At 39.0% G+C, this 21,398-nt stretch overlaps 1 protein-coding gene across 8 annotated transcripts in view; it reads right to left on the bottom strand.

Moving 5' to 3' along the window:
- KDM6A (lysine demethylase 6A) overlaps positions 1 to 20,532 on the bottom strand; it is a 168,116-nt gene extending 147,584 nt beyond the window's left edge. For 6 of the 8 annotated variants that reach the window (XM_074359374.1, XM_074359375.1, XM_074359377.1 and 3 more), the window contains exons 1-2: positions 19,967 to 20,532; positions 19,686 to 19,749 (exon numbers count right to left, since the gene is read on the bottom strand). In XM_074359374.1, coding sequence (XP_074215475.1) covers positions 19,686 to 19,749; positions 19,967 to 20,130 — 228 coding nt within the window. In that variant the 5' untranslated portion in view covers positions 20,131 to 20,532. The remainder of the gene's footprint in view (positions 1 to 19,685; positions 19,750 to 19,966) is intronic. The other 2 variants (XM_074359379.1, XM_074359381.1) reach the window with 1 other exon arrangement.
- Positions 20,533 to 21,398: the final 866 nt, after the last annotated feature.

The raw sequence follows: 21,398 nt of genomic DNA, 5'->3' as shown, positions 1-21,398 counted from the left end.
CGATCACAAACACAGGCTATCACCATACCCAAGAAAGAGCTGAGAAGACCCCTTAACAAAGACTAGGAGACTTACTGGTACTAGGCAATTAAGGAAATCTTTGTCTAATAGTTAGCTACATACTAAGATAAATAAGGAGAGATTTCAGTGGCAATACAGGACAAAGAAGAATACAGACTACAAAATTAGTTCAGAAAGTCACTGTAAACAAAGAAACAACTACTACAACAAACAGCAGAGGGGAAACATTCTGCTTTCCAGAATTGCTACACTGTATTAAAATGTCCAGTTTTCAACCAAAATTTTTAGATCTGCAAAGGAACAAAAAAAGCGTGGTCCACATTTTTGTTCCACAGAACAAAAAGCAATCGATAGAAACTGTGCCAGAGAAAGCCCAGATGATATAGGCTTACTAGACAAGACTTTAAATCAATTATCACAAATATGTTCAAAGATTACAAGAAGCTATGTCCAAAGAACTAAAGTGAAGTATAAGGATAATGTACCAAACAATACAGAATATTGATAAACAGAAATTTTATCAAATAAAATAAAGACCAAAAAGAAAGTATAACAACTGAATTTAATAAGTCACTAGAAAGGCTCAACAGCATATCTGAGCAGGCAGAAAGAATCAGTGAACTTGAGGATGGATCAGTTGAGATTATTCAGTCAAGGAACAGAAAAAAGAAATAGAGAAAAATGAACAGAGCCTCAGAGACCTGGGGATATCATGAAGTGTACCAAAACATGCAAATCAGAAGTCACAGAAGAGTTAAGAAAGGGAAAGAAAGAACATTCCAAGAAATAATGGCTGAAAACTTTCCAAACTTAGTAATTTAAAAAACTAATCTCACAGCCAAAAAGCTCAATGAACTCCAAATAACTAAACTCAAAACAGATCCACACACAGGCATTACAGTCAAATTCAAAAAAAAAAAAAAAAAAGACGAAGAATTTTGAAAGCCACAAGAGGTGACTCATCATATATAAAGGATCCTCAAATAAAATTAATACCTGATTTCTTCATCAGATACCAAGGAGGCCAGAAGGCAATGGGACAACATGTTAAAAGTACTGAAAGGAAAAGATGGTCAACCAACAATTCTATATCCAGCAAAATTATCCTGAAATATGAAGGAGAAATTAAGATATCCCCCTATAAACAAAAAGCAAATCTGCCAGCAGCTGACCTGCACTGCAAGTAATACAAAAGACAGTTATTCATGTTGAAATGAAAGAATACTAGACAATAACTCAAACCCACAAGAAAAAATAAGAGTACCACTAAAGGCTAACTATCCAGGTATATATAAAAGAGAGTATAAATGCATTTTGGGTTTGTTAAATTAATTTTCTCCTATATGACCTAACATTCAATAAAGCAATAATCATGTATCTGTGTTGATGGGAACACAATGCATAAAAATGCAACATGTGACATTAACAGCACAAAGGAGCTATATAGGAGCAAGGTCTTTGCATACTACTGAAATCAAGTTGGTATTAATTAGAACTAATAGTAAGTTCCCAGGGCAACCACTAAAAAAGATAACATGATAAAATTAACAAAAAGGGAATTAGAATACTATACCAGAAAATAACACACACATAAAAAAAAGTTGGAAATGGAGGACTAAAGAATAAAAATGACAGAAGACACATAGAAGACAAATAGTAAAATGGTAGCTTTAAGTCCTATCTTATCAGTAATCACATAAAACATAAATGAATTAAGCACTCTTACAATTAAAAGGCACAGATTGGCAAAACGGATAAAACGGCAAGATCCAACTATATGCTTCCTAAAAAAGATACACTTTAGATTCAGACCAAAATAGGATAAAACTAAAGGGATACAAAAATATGTACCATACAAACAGTAACCAAAACAGAGTTGTTGTGGCTACAGTAATATCAGACAAAATATACTTTGAAACAAGTATTATTAGTAGGCACAAAGAACATGCTATGGCGAATTCACCAAGATATAACAATTAAAAACAAGTATGCACATTTAACAACAGAACTCAAAATACCTGAAGCAAAAGCTGAATTGAAGAAAAATAGACAATTCAACAGTAATAGTTGCAGACCACAATACTCCACTTACAGTAATCAATAAATCAACAAAGAATCAGAAGATCTGAAGAACACTATAAACCAGTAAAACCAAAAAATCCATCTATAGAACACTCCCTCCGATAACAGCAGAAAACACATTCTACTGATGTGCACATGGAATGTTCTCCAGGATGAATCACAAAGCAAGTCTCCATAAATTTAAAAGGACTGAAATCATAACAGCTACGACCTCTGACCAAAATGGAACAAAATTAGAAATCAATGTAACAAAAAAATTTTGGGAAACTCACAAATTATGGAAATAACACAATCCAAAATAACTAATAGGTCAAGGAAGAATGCACAATGTTTAACCACTGCACATTATGATTAGCATATTAGACAGAAAATAAATCAACTCATTTCTTAACAGAATGAACAGCTAAGCTTATTTTAAGAGAAATTCATGTTAAAGGGCCTAAAACTTTTTTTCCAGGTTTTTTGTTTTAAAAAAATTTCAGTTTCTATATAAATTGCACTATAACAAGTTAGAAAGAACAAAAGGGACAAAAATCACAGAATTTGAGGTAGAATGAATTATAAAAGCCCCCTCATTTTTAAATTGTAGAACTGTGTTCAGCATGGACATTGCTGAAATTACCGTTATCCTCTGCCTCAGATGCACTGATGCCTCCCAAGTTTTCACTTGCCTATTCAACTGAATAGGGAAACATCTCTATGTACCACCTCTCCTCTTCTAAAATCTTCTGCATCATGTTATTTTGAGTGTTTTAAGAATTTCGGAGAAGGATTTTGTTGTTTTGCTGGCCTTAATATGGCAAAAGAAACAGAATATTCTGTTACATCGGTATGTTTGTCATGGGAATCTAAAGAGTAACTGCTATTTGATGGCAAACCAAAACAGTGACATTCTGCTATAACCCAGCTTATCTTTCAGTTTCTCTCTATATACGTGTAAATATATACTTTTTTTAAACAATGTAACAGAAAGCATTTGATGTCAAAAGTAAGCACTGTAATTATTTAAACCTTGTCCCCAAAATAATACAGCTATGGGTCAAGCCCTGACACAAGGGAACAGCTTTGCAATATGGTCACCGACTGATACTGTGAAAAGTTAAGATTTCCATGTAAATTTGATTTTTTAAGACTTACTTCATTCAGGTGACATAGTATCTTTAGGCAAAAATTTTCACAATTCAAACCTTGAATTGCTGTAATAGTAAATGAAAGACTTTCAGTTCCACCAAATTGGAGTAGCTTCATTTCTCTCAGGTACTCCCTCTTATAACTAAAAAATCCTGAATATGATAGAACAAATAAGCATAGGAAGTATCTAAAAGGTGAGGAAAGGGCAGCAGACTTCCTAGAGGCAACAGGACTTGAGGAATGACAAGGCAGTGAGTTCCCTAGGTTTTCTTACTGCCTCCCATACTTCCAGGACTGGGTGCTACTTCAGAAGCCCCTGATCTAGTACCACCAAAGTCACAGACCAAAAAACCTCCAAAAAGTCTTTTCCTCCTAGGAAAAAGACTAGGGGAAAAGTAGGCTGCCAATAGAAGCCTTTTTAGCAATACCCACCATGCTTCAGCCAAACATCAATGGAAAATACACACGCACACTCATGCAAACTGTCTAGTTTCAGTGAGGCCAAGCACGCAGCAAATCTTCCATACTTCCTTCCTCTCAACTGGGGTGGGGAGCAGGCAGTGCCAATCCGAGTCCACTCCCAGGGCAGTGCTGGCACAACAAAACAAGCAGTTGATCTTCTATTCCCCACACGGAGGGTGATCCAGTTCCCCAGACAGGATGGTATGGAAGAGGCTGAGCAGGAAGCAGATCTTCCTGGCCCTGCAGAACCAGGGCTTCAATACCCCTGCTGGGTTACAGCAAAACTGAAAGAGGAGCTGAACTTTCACACCCTACACCCAGTGAAAACAACTGGTGCTCAGATTCACCCATTTAAGGTAGCATTAGCAGGGTCAAGAGCAAGCTGGGCCACCACTACTACCCAGTAGCAAGGAGACTTAACAAAGCTGTATGAGGCAGCATTAGTCACTACTACACTTGAAAACACACACGCATGCACGCACGCACGCACGCCTGGTATCAGCATGAACCAGAGAAGAACTGAAACAGCACCCTACCCGACATCAACAAGACTGAACAAGGTGGTATGAGTTGGCACCAGTCAGCATTCCACCTTCCCCTCCACCCCTGGTGTCAGCAGGGAACAGTAGGGAGCTGAACCTTCAAACACACCCAGCAGTAAGATTGAATGAAGAGGTCAAGCAAGATGGAGCAGCCGACAATCCATTTCACACGTTCTCTGGGTGCCAGTGATGCCCAGAGGGAGCTGAGCTTCCACCACCCACCACTTGGCATCAACTCAGGGGAAGCGGTACAAAGTAGGGAGCTTCTCCTCCACCCCGCAGCATCAGAGTGGTGTGAGTTAGCCCTCCACTTCTGTCTTGCTGGGAAGCATGACCCATCAGAAAGCTGATCTTACACCTCCCAGACTCAGAGGCAACAAAGTGGTATAAACTGGTGCCCAACTTTTGCCAAGAAGATATCAGTGAGGACAAGGGGGGATGTGAACTTGCATCCATCAGTCTGGACCAAGACAGTATGACTCAGTGCCCTACTTTTACCAGGGTGGTTGTCAGCAGGGCCGAGCCAGAAGCTGAACATATGGAGCCACCCAGTCCTGGCACTACACCTCAGCAAGGAGACTACCTACTATAAAAAAGAAGAGGATCCAGAATTCTCATAATATGAAATCCAAAATGTCCAGAGTATAACTGAAAATCACTCACCATACCAAAAGCCAGAAAAGTACAAAGTGAATGAGAGAAAATAATCAACAGATGCAACACTGAGATGAACCAGGTTTTTGAGGTATTACCTCTGATGAAGATTTTAAAGCAGTCAAATAAATGCTTCAACGAGCAATTACAGCTGCTCTTGAAACAAATGAGAAAATGAAAAATCTCAGCAAAGTTATTTTAAAAGAATCAAAGGGAAATTATAAAACTAAAAAATACAATAACCAAAATAAAATTCTCTCAATGGGCTCAACAGTAGAATGGAAGTGCTAGACAACAAAGACAGATCAACAAACTATGGTTACCAAAGGGGAAACGGGGGGGGGGGGGGGGGGTGGAGATTAGTAGTCTGGGATTAACATATACACACTACTACATATAAAACAAATAAACAAGTGCCTACTGTATAGCATGGGGAACTATGTTCAATATCATGTAATAACCTATAATGGAGAAGAATCTGAAAAATATATATATGTATAATTGAATGACTTTGCTGTACACCTGAAACAACATTGTAAATCAACAATACTTCAACTTGGGGGGGGGGGGGAGAACTTAGCCAACCTAAACAAGAAAATAGACTGGGAGGTGTAGGGGATGGACAGAGCCTCAGGGACCCAAGAGCCAAAAACATAAGAGCTAAGCTTCTTACCAGAGTCCCAGAAGAAGAGAAAAGTGGGACTGAAAAAGTATCCTAAGATATAATGGCTAAAAACTTCCAAAATTTAGTGAAACACATTAACCCACAGAAAGAAAAAGATGTAAGAACCTCAACTAAAACAAAACGAAAGACATGCATACCAAAATACATCATTACTTAACTCCTGAAAACTAAAGACAAGGAAAAAACCTTGAAAGCGGCCAGAGAAAAATGATGAATTGCTTTCAGGATTCAAATGACTGCAAATTTCTGATTTGAAACCATACAGAACAGAAGGAAATAGCACATTTTTCACATAGGAAAAGAAAAGAACTGTACCCTGTGAATTCTACATTCAGCAAAAATATCTTTCATGAATGAAGAAAAATAAAGGCAATCTCAGAAAAACTAAGAGAATTTGCTGCTAACAAAGTCACACTGAAAGAATGACTAAAAAAAGTTCTCTAAGTAGAAAGGAAAGTAGAAGGCCAGGACTTCAGGAAGGAAAAAAGAACACTGAGGTGAGTGTAATAAGTGTAATATAAAGCAATGCAGAGTTTCATAAATCATATTTGCTGGTTGCTGGTTGAAGCAAAATTTATCGCACTATCTGATACGGTGTTCAACATTATGCAGAGAAAACACTTAGGAAAATTATATTTTAGAAGAGAGGAAAAGAACCTAAATGGAAGTAAAGGACTGCACTTCACTCGAAGCAGTGTAACATCCAAACCAGAAGATGGTGATAAATTACATATGAATATTGCAATACTGAGGGCAACCACTAAGAATTCTATAGAAAGAGATATACTTAGAAACACTACAAATCAAGATGGAATCAAAAAAAATATCTAGATAACCCCTAGGGAAGTAAGAAACAAGAAAGAAATGAGAAATGAGAAACAAAATAATAATAATAAAATAGCAGACTTAAGCCCTAAGATATCAGTAATTACCTTAAGTGTGAAAAGTCTAAATATACCAATTAAAAGAGACTGGAAGAACAGACTTTTAAAAATGATCTAACAATACACTGTTTATCATGGAAATATTAATTCTTTTAAAAAGCAAGAATGGCTACATTACTATCAGGTAAAGTGGACCTCAGAGCAAGTAAAATTACTAATAATTTTAGTAGGCCAAGAGAGATATTACATAATGATACAGAGAACCCACCAGAAGACAAGAATCCTAATTATGTACATACCAAAAGACAGAGCCTTAAAGCACAAGCAGAAACTGACAGAGATAAAAGGAACACAGACAAATCCCCAGTTAAAGTTGACGACTTGGTAACACGACTGTCTCAGCAAATGTCACAACTAACAGACAGAAAATCAGCAAGGATATAGAAGAACTGAAGAATACAATCAACCAATAGCATCTAATTGCCATGTACACAACACTCCAACAACAGAAAACACATTCATTCCAAGCACCCATGGATCATCTAGGTCATAAAACAGATGTCAACTAAGAGAATGAAAATTACACAAATTCCCTAATCATAATGGAATCAAGCTAAAAATCAGTAACAGAGTGAAAACAGGAAAATCTCCGTATCTCCAAATACTTACTGAATAACACACTAGGAAATATTCAATGGCTCAAAGAGGAAATTTTAAAATGCATAGAAATGAATGAAAATACAACATATAAGAATATGTGGGACATAATTAAAGTAGTGCTAAAAGGTAAATTTATAGCACCAAATTTTTACATCAGAGAAAAAGGCCTCAAATCAACAATCCAAAAGACATGAACAGAAATTTCACCAAAGAGGTTACACAGATGGAAAATAAGGACATGAAGGATATTCACCATCACTAGCCATTAGGGAAATGCATATTAAAACCACAATGAGCTATCATTACACACCTATCAGAATGCCAAAAATGAAAAAGTAATAACACCAAATGCTGGCAAGGATGCAACAAAACTAGAACACTGGTGGGAACTACTGAGGGGAATGTAAGATGGTAGAGCTGCTCTGGAAAACAGTTTGGCAGTTTTTTAATAAAACTAAGCAGGCAACTATTAGCAACTGGCACTCTTGGGCATTTATCCCAGAGAAAATTTATATTCACAAAAACCCCTGTACACAAATGTTCATTGCAGCTTTATTTGCGATAACCAAAAACTAGAAATAATTCAGACATCCTTCAGTGGGTAAATGGCTAAAGAAACTGTGGCACATCAATACTATGGAATACTACTCAGCAATAAAAAGGAACAAACTATCGATACATACGACAACTTAGATTAATCTCCAGGGAGTTCTGCTGAGTCAAAAGTGGCAATCCCAAAATGATATATACTGTATGATCCCATTTATATAACATTCTTCAAATGACAAAATTATAGAAATGGAGAACAGATACGTGTTGGTCAGGGGTTAGAAATGGAGCAAGGGGGGTGTTGTTAATATGGCCATAAAGGACAACAGAACAGATAACTGTCATGATAAACAGGTCCATATCTTGACTGTATCAATGTCAATATCCTGGTCATATTGTACTAGATCTATTATTACTTAAAACTGCATGTGAATCTACGATTACCTCCAAATAAACAATTTTTTTAAAAAATCAATAGAAAAAAATTTCCATTTATAGAAATGTATTCATGATACCCAAACTGTGATGTGATTGTCCACTTCTGTAAGGACAACCAAGTCCAACAAAACAAAGCAAAAGCCAAAAACACACATCAGATTTGGAAGGACTCCAGCTTTCCTTTTAGCTAGTCAGGACCCAGCTACCCCTTTTCATAGAATTATGACTATTTAAGAGTTGGATTATCATTACAGATAACTTAACAGTAAAAGTTATCCTTTGATATCTGAATGCTATCTACAATATCCAAGCCAAGTAGTGTCAATGGGCAAACGTGAACACTTTCAATGACAGACGACCCACCTCATATCTACCCATTGATCATCTTTGAAAAAGTATTACCAAAAAAGCTTCTTTTAAGAGTTATAGCCTGAATCTGGAGAGAAGAGAAGAAGGGACAGATTAGGAATTTGGGATTAACAGATACACACTATTATATATAAAACAAATAAACAATAAGGACCTACTATATAGCACAGGGAACTATATTCAATTTCTTGTAATGAGTTGTAATGGAAAAGAGTCTGAAAAATACGTATATATGTATGTAAGTATATGTATAACTGAATCACTTTGCTGGACACCTGAAACTAACATTGTACACTGACTACACTTCAATAAAAAATAAGAATTTTTTTTAAGAGTTATACCCTGAGTCTAACTTACAAACTCCAAATCTATCTTTTTAACAGATAGGCTAATAATGAAAATATAATCATAGATACATACAAACATACATATACATACATACATACATACACACACACACACAGAGCAAAATTCAACAGGAAAAGTTTACATTCAATAAATCAGGAAGTGCCTCAACTAAAGTAGGCAGCAAACCCTAAAACACGGGTCTTCGGTTTTCTGATCCACTGTTCTTCCCAGTATACAGCCTCCCAATCAAACTAGCATTTTGAGCACCCAGGCTGAAGAAACAATACTAAAGCCTGTTAACAATCTTAATGGGGCCATGTGCTTACAGCTATTTTTCCAGTTAGAGCAATACATTTGCTAGGGATCAGTCCACATTCTCTTCCCCTAGAACCCTTATAATCAATAGAGGAGAGTTTGAGAGAATATGTGAAGTGGTCATAGAACACCACAAAACTGGATGGTAAATCCATGCCATCTAAGCATAACGAATCCAATGGTTCTAAAGCTTTTTTTCTCCTCAACATACTCCTATCATTAATACCTCTACCCAAGAATAAAGTAAACTAAACTGAAAATAATGGAGTACACAGTTGGGTTTCAAAGTGATCCACACACTCCCCCAAAATCATACACAAAATGTATACAGCTACATTGACCCTCAAAGGGTTAGTGACCTCAAAAAAGTAAAGTGCCATTGTTCTAACTCAACCACCAGTCAATCTATAATGGAAATAAAAATATTCTGCTATAAGCTTATAACACACCACTGTACTATTTTTGACTAATCAAGAACACAAGTTTACCTATTTTTCCTTTTCTATAATAAAAAGCAAGAATAAATCAAGAAGGTGAATGATTCCTGCAAATACAAGATATTAAATAGTATAAACTATGGCTACTTCTTTCAACATTCAGGGAGTAAATTAAATTAGTATTCCAGCAGCCTGACAATCAGTCACACCAATAAAACCAAAATATAAAGGCAAAATTTGCCAATTATTCCAACTGACAGTTCACAGCATATAAAACTAAGCAACTCCTATCTTAGGAAAACACATGTGAACATATTTTCAATTAAAACTTTTGCATGTTGAAGAATTTCTTCCTTAAATACCATGTATAAAAGGAGAAATAGAACCTCAAAATCAAAATAACTTAATCACTCAAACCAATCCCCTCACCAACATCTCACTACTTGAATGACAGAGAACTCTCACACCTAAGACAATTCAATATAAAAACAATACTTTCATATGGTAAGAAGCAAAATTAACACAGCATTTTAACAATTTGTATACCGTACGATCTCATTTGTGTGGGAAAAAATACAACAGAATATGCTTGTCTATGTGTTGAAATATAAAGTTACCCAATAAACCTTTTATCAGTGGCTGCCTGAGAACAGGAACTAAATAACTGGGAGATGACGTGGGAGGAAGATTTTCTTTTCACTGTAAAATCCTTTACGTAACTTTTCAATTTTGTACTATGTACAAGTATACCTATCCAAAAACACTGTACGAAGGTATTTCAAAAGTCAAAGATAGGATCATGGCTGTGATTAGAATGTTAGCAGTAAGGATGGAGAAAAACAAGCAGATTTGAAACTTAAGAGGTAGAAATGTCAAGATATGGTGATTAGCAGAACTTGATAGATTAAGAAAAAGAGAAGTTAAAAAACTAAGGTTTCTGGCAAGGGAAGCAATAAGAGCCATTTACTAAGATAAGGGACGTCAAAAGACAACGATAAATTCAGTTTGCATATGTTCAGTTTAAGGTGTCTTCAAAAATACCCAGGTAAACTAATCAAGTAGCAGTCAAGTATACATGCAAGCAAGGAGCAGAGTGAGTAAATAAGGATCTAGAATAGAATCTCCTTGCAAAGGAAACTGAGATGTGGTCAGAGACACAGAAGGAATGCCAAAGTAGCCAGATGTTAGGAAAGTCAAGGAAGGGCGTTTTCAAGAGATCTCAAATCTGCCTATCTTCCCCCTCATTCTTAAACCACAGCATCATTTTTTTAAAATGTCTTTTCCAAGATGATAATAACGTATTATCTTGTACTGAACACCTTCCACACCAAGCCCAATGCTAGGCACTCTACGTACCTTTTTCTCCTAACACAAAATGCAGTAGCGTGTCAGAAATCTATTACCCACTTCCATTTTACAGATAAGAAAACTAAGCTTCTGCAAGGTAAAATAATTTGCCCAAAGATCATACATCCAGTAAGTGGCAGGAACAGAATTCGACTCTAAAAATCCATGCAGTGCTATCTATCCATCAATGCTTCACAACTAGGTTCCTTTTCCCTCCATTTCATCCCTCTCACTGTAGTCAATAATAGTCCCAGAAAATCTACTTTTGGTCACGTCACTTCCCCTGATTGCAGAGTTCAGTTCAATGACTTCCCAAAACATCCTATGGCCTTACAGTGATGGGAACCTTCAACTACCTCCTCCCAATCCTTCTAAGACCTCCCAATCCTACTAAGACACTCTACCCTCTATCCACACTAAACTATTCACAACTCCTCAAACACCAGTGATCGTCTCACCTTCAACTCTCTGCCCTCTTTTTCCTCTTGCTAAACTTCTACTCATGTTTCATAACCAAGACCAACCAAAATGTCACATCTTTGTACCACTTCTCTCACCCACTTCTCCAATCTAAACTAACTGCTCCAACATGTTGGAAATTTGTGTGGATAAACTACCCACAGTCAGAAGTTTTAAATGTTATAATTGCTCCAGCATTTGAGAGCTCACAGCATTTTGCATATATCTTGTTTACTGTACTTAACTACATCACATGATCACTCAGTCTGTCCATCTCTCTCCACAGACTGCAGGGACAGAGGCCAGGTCTTATTTGCTGCCCCAGGACTTGGCACAGTCCCTCACTCACAGTGCTTCAGCACACGTTTCACAAATCAATCAAGCAAAGTAAAAGCTTTTCTAGTTCTCATTCTGATACCTGAAATCAAAAACCTACGTTTAATTACTGTATCCTAAAAACAAATTTCCCCTAAATATACAAACTATCCAAACAGACTTAAGCAACTAAGATTCATAAGGTTTTTAGGAAAAGTTATCTCTTTTGTCACATATTGTGTAATATTCTATTACAGAATTCTACCACAGTATTAAAATACAAACAAACTCACACATATTCAGCTAAGTATCTGTTTTCTACTCAATTCCCAAGCAACTAATCCTTAACTTCCATACAGGAAAAAAAAAAAAATCAAGGCCCATGGATATTTGATATTAAGAAGTTATTTTATGTGTAATTAGGGCATTGTGGCTATGTTTCGGAGACCAACTGAAATATCTATGGATTAAATGATATGACTGATATCTGAGATTTCCTTCAAAATAATGGCAGTGAGGGGCAAAACACAGATGAAACAAGACTGATTATGAGTTGAAAATTGTTGAAGCTGGGTAATGATCAGTGATGGTTGGCTGGTTTATTTTCTCTGCTTTTGAAAATATTGGAAACTTTCTATAATAAACAGTTTTTTTTTAAAAGGAGCTAAAGAACATAATGTAATAGACCTACAGTCTGAAAACAATCCTTTATCTAAAAAGGTTTCTTCCATTGTTCTAAATTAAATTAGATGACCTTATATAATACTCTTAACTATAACAAAGCCCAATCTTCTTCCTGAGAATAAGGTTAGCAATAGCATCTTTTATTTATTTTAACACAGACAAAATACTACCACAGATGAAACTACAAAAATCAAGAACACATTCACAACAGAATGACAAATCTTAGCAATCTAGAGAAGAGAAAAGGCAGAATAAAAGGAAGAAATGGGTAAGAGAAAATAAATAAAAGCTTATAGAAGATAGTGGCAAACAGCCCATAATTTGGCTAAGAAACCTAAAACTGTCTAAATAAGGGATTATATCCACTTTTCCAGGTTATAGTTTTTAATTAGGTCCCAAATGTCAGCCCGGGCCAAATCAGACCCCAAAATAAAGTCATCAATGAAAGAGATGCTAAAGATCAAAATGAAGAATGAGTATACAACAACTATATCAAAGCCACCTAAATAAAATACAAAGAAATAGGACCAACAAGGTGTACCTCTCTACTTCGTTTACTCCTATCCCCACTGAAGGACCATAAAGATCAGAAGTATCCCAACTTCACAACAAGGCCTTTACAGGTATCTCTAACTACACATACGGTAGTATAAAATCCATGTTTTAATTCTGGTATACTATCAGTGTGCTTATTTTATTATTTTTAAGGTAATGCACATCTATGGTTTAAAAATAAACAAACAAAAAAAACCCACAGCAGTATAGAAATCTAGTTCAAAATCTACTCCTCTCCTCCTCACACTAGAGCTGTGTTGTACTCCAAGATAATCATTACTTAACTACTTCTTGAGCATCCTTTCAAAACTTTGTCAAGAGAATTTCTTAAATTGACCCATGAACACTCAACTCATTCAAGGATCCCAAGTTAGGAACTCATAACAAAGGTAAGTATTACTACAAAATGAGATCAGAGAGGGACAGAACACACAGGCAGGTGATCCTCTGAACATCTGCTAAAAACAAAATTCTGATTTCAAATCATGTCTTCCTAAACAAAATTAAAAGATTCCGTGTTAATAACAAAATCAAGAAACACCATCTCCAGGAAACACAATCAAGAAACAATTCCCATCCTGGTAATAAGAGACTGAGGCCCAATCTACAGTAGTACTTTGAAACTCAATTTACAACGGACTCAAGAGTAAACTAATTAACTGAAAACAGGGGTCCAGAAAAGCAAGTAGTATTTTTGCAGGAGCCATCAATGTCTTGCCCACCTTCAGCACCACCCACCTCGGGAAAGAAGGTGCAGATCATAAAAGTCCCCAGATGTGAGGAGCTAAGAGGCAGGCTTTTGTCTTCTACGGTCTGGTGTTCCAAGTGCATAATTTGTTGAAACATATACCTAGATAAATGGAAGATGCTGTTTGTAAATTAAGCTAGCCCAGAAGCCACTGTGCAATTATCTCACAAATGTGAATACCCGCCATTTAACTCATGTATTATAAAAATTTAATGAAATAATTGAGTTTTAAATGTCTGACACAGAATGTGTTACGTAATACAAATTCTCATTAAATGTTTCAAGAAAAAGTAAAATAAAATACATCAGAATACAGTGAGTCTCATGCGCTTTAGTTAATTTTAACTTAGCAACTATGAGTTAACTTTTGAAGTTAATTCTAATAATCTAAAATCCAGAGGCTGTTAGTTAACTTTTGAAATTCCCAAATCAGGAATACACAGTCCAGTAGAGTTAAATCTAAAAATGAGAGACAGGAGGAGGACAGGACAACACTCCACAAAGGCAGTGCTTCTCCTGCCTTTACATTAGTCAGCCCTGAAATGTGTCGGGTAGCACAAAGGGTGTTAAAAGTAAATTCTGACCAGTGAAATGAATGATGTTCAAGTTAATGTGGCTTGGCTAGAAGGCATCACCACCTCTGCATGAACAGAGTCTAAGAATCAGCAAATCCAGGATCCCGAAACTCTCCAGAGTGCACATATCATCTAGAAGTCCCACGCAGCTCTGTGTTTCTCTACTGACCAGGTGATTCTGGAGCTAATGCCTACTGCTGCTAACACACTGCTACATATGCCACCTTGCCAGCAAGGTCCTTGTTGACTGCCTACAAAGACAAAGAGCTGGGACTTTGTCAAGCTTCACAAACAGGTTCCTGTGCTTTTGCGCATGCTTGCTAAACAATGTTTTTATGAGTGACAGAAAAAAGAAAGAGCCTTTCTAACTTGTAAATTATTAAATCGATCTTTCTCATAAACTTTCAGGATACTTTACACTTCTCTTCTGCCACTGAAGTTTCTGTTAGTCATCCTTATACTTACCTCACCCTTTTAAGGCACTGTAAGTTTTCAGTGCAGAAGTGCAGACAAGGGATATCTATGTTATCTTCATATTCCCTGCATAGGCTTGCACTTAGGGTACTCAAATATTTGTTGCTCTAATTTACTGTCAACAAATTTCAAGTCAATATGGGAAACTGATACACTTACATATGAAGCTTCAGTATGAGTACATAAGACTGTCATTTATGCATTCATTAAATAAACTCCACTAATTAACTAGTCTACAGAAAAATACATGTGAGTCCTAAATAACCTAACCACCATTTCAATTCTTAGACAATCTGGTGGTATTTCTGTAACATAAATTAGCTCTTAATACCACATTCCAAAAATATTAATAATGCACAGTGTTATAAGTCATTAACATCAATTTCAAAGAGCTCAAAGTATCACAATGAATTTCCAAATAAAAATAAACTTAACCAAAAAAAGCCCTTTTCAAATCTGCAAAATGATACTGGTATTACATAAATAAAAACTAAACGTTACATAACCAAGTCAGAAAAAGATTTTTTTTACTCTGTAGCTAGCCGAGCAATGAACCTTCACTTTGGTTTAAAGCGTATGGCCCATCATTCCACTTTACCACCTACATCACAAAAAATCATCCCTCAGCCAGTTTTTCTTAACAACCTGAAATATATAGAGGTGGCAATCGAATGTGTTCCCTAGTCATTTGAATTTGTAACTGATTCTACGGAAAGAACTATCCAGTGGGGGGAAAAAGTCAGAACTTAAAAAGAGCACGTTTATATATTCCTGCAATTATAATTTGCGGCCAGATAAGCAAGCATTTTCTATAATCTCTTACTATATCTTTATCATCAGGAATGTATCAAAGTTTTAGGAAACGTGTAGTAGCAGCATGAGACTTTGTCCAGGTAAATAATAACGGCTGCAATTGTTTACAACTCTCCAAACTAGAAAATAGTTTTTAAGATGCATTAAATTAAAGACCTAATTTTCAAACACAAAGCATGACATTATTCTGTAGTTACTTTTGTAACCCACACACTAACCTTCTTTAACACTAGAAATGAATATATCCCTCACCAGCAAATAAAACACACACATAATATAAAATAATTTTAAACGTCATCAACATCCAAATATTATAGTATAAAAAAGCCACCTCTACAAGTGACCTAGTAATTTTCCCTTACCATCTACATGCAAGCAAACCAAATTTGGGAAAATATATGCCTTAATGGACCTAAAACTGCTTCCATTTCCCCAAAATTTTAAATTCCAACTATTTTAATATTAATTATCTCCGAGGAAAAGAAAGCACATACATTTTAAAGTGGTAAATAATCCATATCTACTTCTAGATACTCTACATAATCTTTCTATTGATTAGCAGAATTTCAAAAAAAAAAAATCCAGTAAGAGTATTTAATACAAACTTTAAAATAATATAGTTACTTCAAAATGAACAACTATGTATTTTAGCAATAATTCCGTGACAAAGATCCCCCAACTCTGTAGCATTATATTATCACTATAAATGCAAATGTATAGTATTACTACATTCATGCTATATATTATATTACATTAAACTTTAACTCAAATCTGTATCAACTGAAAATAAGATTAAACCAAAAAGATTTTCAAAAATGTACTGAAAGTCACCACAGTTAATTTCTGTTAAAATGTTTTACTTAATTACTTATCAGTAACTGCACTATAATTTTAAAAAATAAGAATCTTGAATTATTATGTCACCAAAAGATTAATAGCAGCATTACTTTGAAGAGGAAAGTGGTCAAGATCATGCGACACTTCAAGAACTGTGATTAAGCAACCACTTGCTGATTACAATCTTTTAAAGATAAAGGTATTACAACAAAATAATATACCATATTACTAATTATTTAAAATTAAAAACTCTAAGCATTGTGTATCAAATGGCAATCATACAACCAAAAATTCTTTCAATGACTCTAATTTATATTTATCTTACAAAAACATTCAGAGACTAAAAGAAATCAGCAGTTTGGACAAAGTATCCTCACACCTAAAAAGAAGAACATACAAGTTTCTGGACAAGTAAGAGATACTTACTATATGTTTTAAACTTTCCAAAAGCTTTTAAGAGTTAACTTTTTTAAAACCTCCTAATTTAAATTTTAAAACTTGAAAGAGGATCCAATAACATAGGAATAAGAATTTTTGAAAACAAGTAGTAATAGCTACGCTTCTGTCAGAAAGAAAAAAGTTACACAAATTGCAGACTAAATTTGTTTGGAGGGGGAGGGTGGGTAATGACAAAAATCATAGCTAAAAAGAGAATCCTAGAGTTACTCAGTTCCAGTATCTGCCCTTAGGTAAGTACCCTTAACCTACCCAAACAAAGAAAAGCCAACTCTTGTTTTGAAGACTTTCAGAGAATAAGAATTCTGAAAACCAACACAGCTCAACATTCCACAAAAAAAACATGCTGTTTACCAGGACTGTTCAAAAGATGGATGAAACTAAATAATTCAATACTTCCTATAGCAGGAATCCGGCTCATTCATTCTATTCAGAATCTAATTCAAACACCCGGTGTGAGGTTATATAATATCATCCAGCTTTGCATTACACATCTCACTGGTATGTTCAGGCTCACAAGGATGCAACCAAGAAGTGCATGAGGTTTCAGGCACAAGCTCCTGAGTGTTTTATTTTAATGTTAAGGCTTATGAGTCTTGACCTAAACAGGCAGGACCTCACAAGTACGGGGTCAGGAGTAATGAAGAATATTTTTCTTTAGCTCAACAAAATACTTAGTACTTTATCAAATTACCTGGTATTTTATGAGGCCTTAATTCTTCCGCAAAACATAATGAAGCTTCGCTACTTTCTCATTTATAAGACGTCACTGTACTTGTGAAAGTAATGCACACTTTCACAAAAAATACTTGAAAATGTTCAGTCCTTTTACTATTTAAACTCAATTATGCATAATAACTACCGGGTTCAATGTTATAATCTGAAATACAATGTTAAGCACGATCCACTGTGAATCTATCTAAATACAAGCAATCTGAGACATGAAATCACCTAGCATTTTACACATTATCCACATTAAACATCAGATTCCATTTATTTCTTCATTACCATAACCAAAAGCAATAGATTTAGCCAAACTTTTCCAAATGTATTATCTTTGCAGTTTTACCAGCCCCCATTAGACTGGCAACAGTCACTTCAAAATAAAGTAATGCTCCTTAAATTTTATTAAGTTAAATTAAATATTTTGCTTGGCCTTTTGGAATGACAACTTTGACAGTAACCGAGCACTTTTTAATAAAATATTTTAAATACTGAGGTTGCAAAACAAAAAAAACTCAAGGCTTAAGCCATTTATGCTTAAATCATTTCAGACGTAGTCACTATTGATTTTCCCGGCAATAATTTTAAGGAAGCCAATTAATACCTACACAAAGTTTAATTCAACTTTTCTCTGTCAGTCAAAGGAACTGGGCTTACTGAAAAAGATTATGGCTGTTTAGCTTTCTGGTCATTATTTGTGTCCAAAACCCCATATACTTAAGTTACTTTGAAACAAAAACAGAAGTGTAATTGCAGATAAAAGAAACGAGCGACTCTTCTAAACCAAACTACAGACAAAAATTCAGGACAACTAAATTTTTTAAAATCTCAACTTAAGAATAAAATGCTAGGCTTTAGTCATTTCTAACTTCCTTCTCAACTGCAACAATAAAACTAAGTGTCAAATGCAAAGCTACTGATTTCAGCTAGAAAAGAAAATGTCAAATGGATGCAACACCTATCGCGCACGGTGCAAGTTTCAGGGTCCAAATAAAGAAGCAAGCATACGATAATCATTTCGATCAGATTTTGGTCAAGAGACACAAACTGATGCAGGCAGATCGAGACTCCACAGCCTTTGTTCAATAGCTTACGGATGGGTAACTAAATGTGCTACAGGTTGATAAGCATTTACCAGGCTTATGAATGCTGCTTCCGAGCCTGAGAAAGGTACCAGAATTCCAGGCGCAAATAATCGTGGGTAATTTTTATTAAACACCACCGAGCTACACACTCTGAAGGAGAGGCCTATTCTTCGCTACTATTTATTTCCATGTTTACCTCTCCTCCCTCCCCCAAACCCCCCCCTTCACTTTCTCCTCCCACCCTGTCCCGCCATCTTGGGCCGATAGGAGCAGCCATTACTTAACTAAATGACAGTGCCAAGAACTTTCCACACAAATAAACAGAGACTACACCCCGAATTCCCCCCTGGCCTCCACTGTCAGACACACAGGAAACCGAGGCTCCAAGAAGAAAACACATTCACAGATAACTGTAGGGTTTCTATGGCCGAAAGACCCAAAAAAGTAAACAAGTCACCTAACTTCAGGTAAAACACAGACCTATCGAGATGCCCGTCAACGGCCCAATGCAAACTCTCCACCGCCCTAAACTACGTGCAACTTCCCCCTTCTGGGAGCGGGGACACAAGAAAGCCCCAAACGTTTGGTTACCAGTAGACTTCACGAGCAGCCTGCCTGGAGAAAAAGAATAAAAACCACAGGAGGCAAGTTAAGTCGGAAATGCGGGGACATCGGCACACATTTACGATCCCTTGACTCTTTAACAGGCAGCTCGGGGAGCTCATCGGTCGACCCCCCACAAAAGCCATAAAATAACAGGCAATTTTGTCCACCCGGTTCAGCTCGGCCCCAAAGCGCTGCCGTCTCTGTTCCTCCAGCTACGAGAGGAGAGGGCGATTTCGCAAGGGAGCCAGCGAGGCATCTAGGGGTGGGGGAAGAGCAGCGGCAGGAAATAGTTTTCCGGAAGCCCCTCGGCCATCGTTCGCGGCCACAATGAGCGCCAGCCCGGCTGCGGAGCCGCGGAGCCGCGGAGCCCGGGGCGAGTGGGGCGCCGGCCGGGGAGACCGTGTCCGCGCTCCGGCCCGCGGCTGCCTTACCTTGCCCAGTAGGGCCTTCGTCCTGGCGCCATCTTCATGAAACCTCACGAATCCGAAGAGGCGGCTGTGGGGAGAGACACAAGCGGCCCGTTAAAGCTCCGGCAGCACCATCGACCCATCCCTGCCCGAGCCCGAGGCCCCGGCGGCGGCTACAGCACCCCGAGCGCGAAGCCGAGGTGCCCGCCCCGCCGCCGCCGCCAGAGGCGAGCGGCGCTCGGGCCTCCCGGGAGAGCGGCGCCAGCCGGTCCGGAGCCGACCCGGCGGGTGACGGCGGCCCGTACCTGTCCAGTCCTCCGAGCGCCTCCCTCTCCTCGGCTGTCAGGCTCGGGGACGCCTCCTCGCTCTCGCCGCTCGCTTTTCCCGCCGCCATTTTCTTTTCCTCATCACCGAAAGCGGCGGCGGCGGCGGCGGCAGCGGTAGCGAGCGACACTCCGCAGGATTTCATGGAAACGCAGCGAATTCACAACTCCAACGCCGACACCCCCCCCCGGGCCGGGACCCGCAACGACGCCCCCAATCTCCGCGCGGGACCGGCACACCAACTTTATCGCCGCCTCCTCCTCCGCCGCGGGCGGCAGCGACGAAAAATCCCAACGCGGCGGCGGTAAAGGCGGCGGCGGCAGGGGCTGCGGAGCCCCCGAGTCGGCAGCGGCGGCGGCTCGGCTGTAGGGTCACATCGCGGGGGCGGGCGAGGGGCAGCTACGGGCGGGGACGACGGGAATGGCCGGAGCGCGCGGGGCTGGGGGACACAGGGGGGAATTCGTTGGAGACACAAACTTCCCCGGCACCAGCACAAAGTTGTTGTAATTGTGTCACACAGCGAACCCCACGCCGCCGCCGTGACCCCCCCCTCCCCGCCCGGCCGGGACAGCCAATCGACGCGGCACTCTCGCCTCACGTGACCTTTGTTGACTCACGTCAGCCGTGGCTCCACTCAACTTGCTAGCTGCCCGAGCCCCGCCCACCGAGGCCGCCACCGACGGGGAGCGGGACGCACGCCAATTCTGGCCGGTGGTTGGCTGCCGGGCCTGTCTGTCGGGGGGAAGGGTTGTCACCGAGAGGGAGCAGCCGGTTTGGTTGTGCCAGTTAAATACACTGGGGCAGAGAATGGAGGGTCCGGGCTGTGTCACCTCGGGAGTCGCGGCGGGCTTGGGAGGGGGAGGGGAGCGATAGGGAAGGGCGAGGTCTGGCACCGCCCGCGGCGGGAGCGAGCCGTGACCAAGGACGCCATGGACGGCCTTTGCCCGTCCGGGTGCTCCGGAGTGGCCCAGACAGCGGCTCCGGTATCCTGCGCTCCGGGGGTCCCGGGCCCCGGAGGGCCTGATAAAGAGTCGCGTCGCTGGGAGGAGGCGCACGGCCCGTGACCTCCGTCCTCCGAAGAAGGCGCACACTTTTGGCACCGCTGGAAATAATGGCCTCCGCGAGGAGCGCGGTCGGGGAGCGGCCGCCGGCTCCCTACCCCCGCGGCTCAGGCGCCGCCCTAGGCCATCCCTGCAGTCCCGGCTCCGATCCCCTCGCTGCGCCGCAGGTGAAGGGGGAAAGGCCCCCTGACCCGAGGGAATGAAGAGTCGCCCACGAGGGTCTGGCTCGCTGACCACGGATCCCCACCGCCGAAGGTCTGTTGGCGGCACTCTGGGGCCAAATTTTCGTGCTATCGGCTTTTTATCAGTAGTTCATTATGGTGATGTAAGAAGAAGCAATGACCAAAAAATT

This window comes from Camelus bactrianus, chromosome X (assembly GCF_048773025.1).
Source record: "Camelus bactrianus isolate YW-2024 breed Bactrian camel chromosome X, ASM4877302v1, whole genome shotgun sequence".
Taxonomy (NCBI): Eukaryota; Metazoa; Chordata; class Mammalia; order Artiodactyla; family Camelidae; genus Camelus; species Camelus bactrianus.
This window is presented reverse-complemented; position numbering and strand designations above follow the sequence as displayed.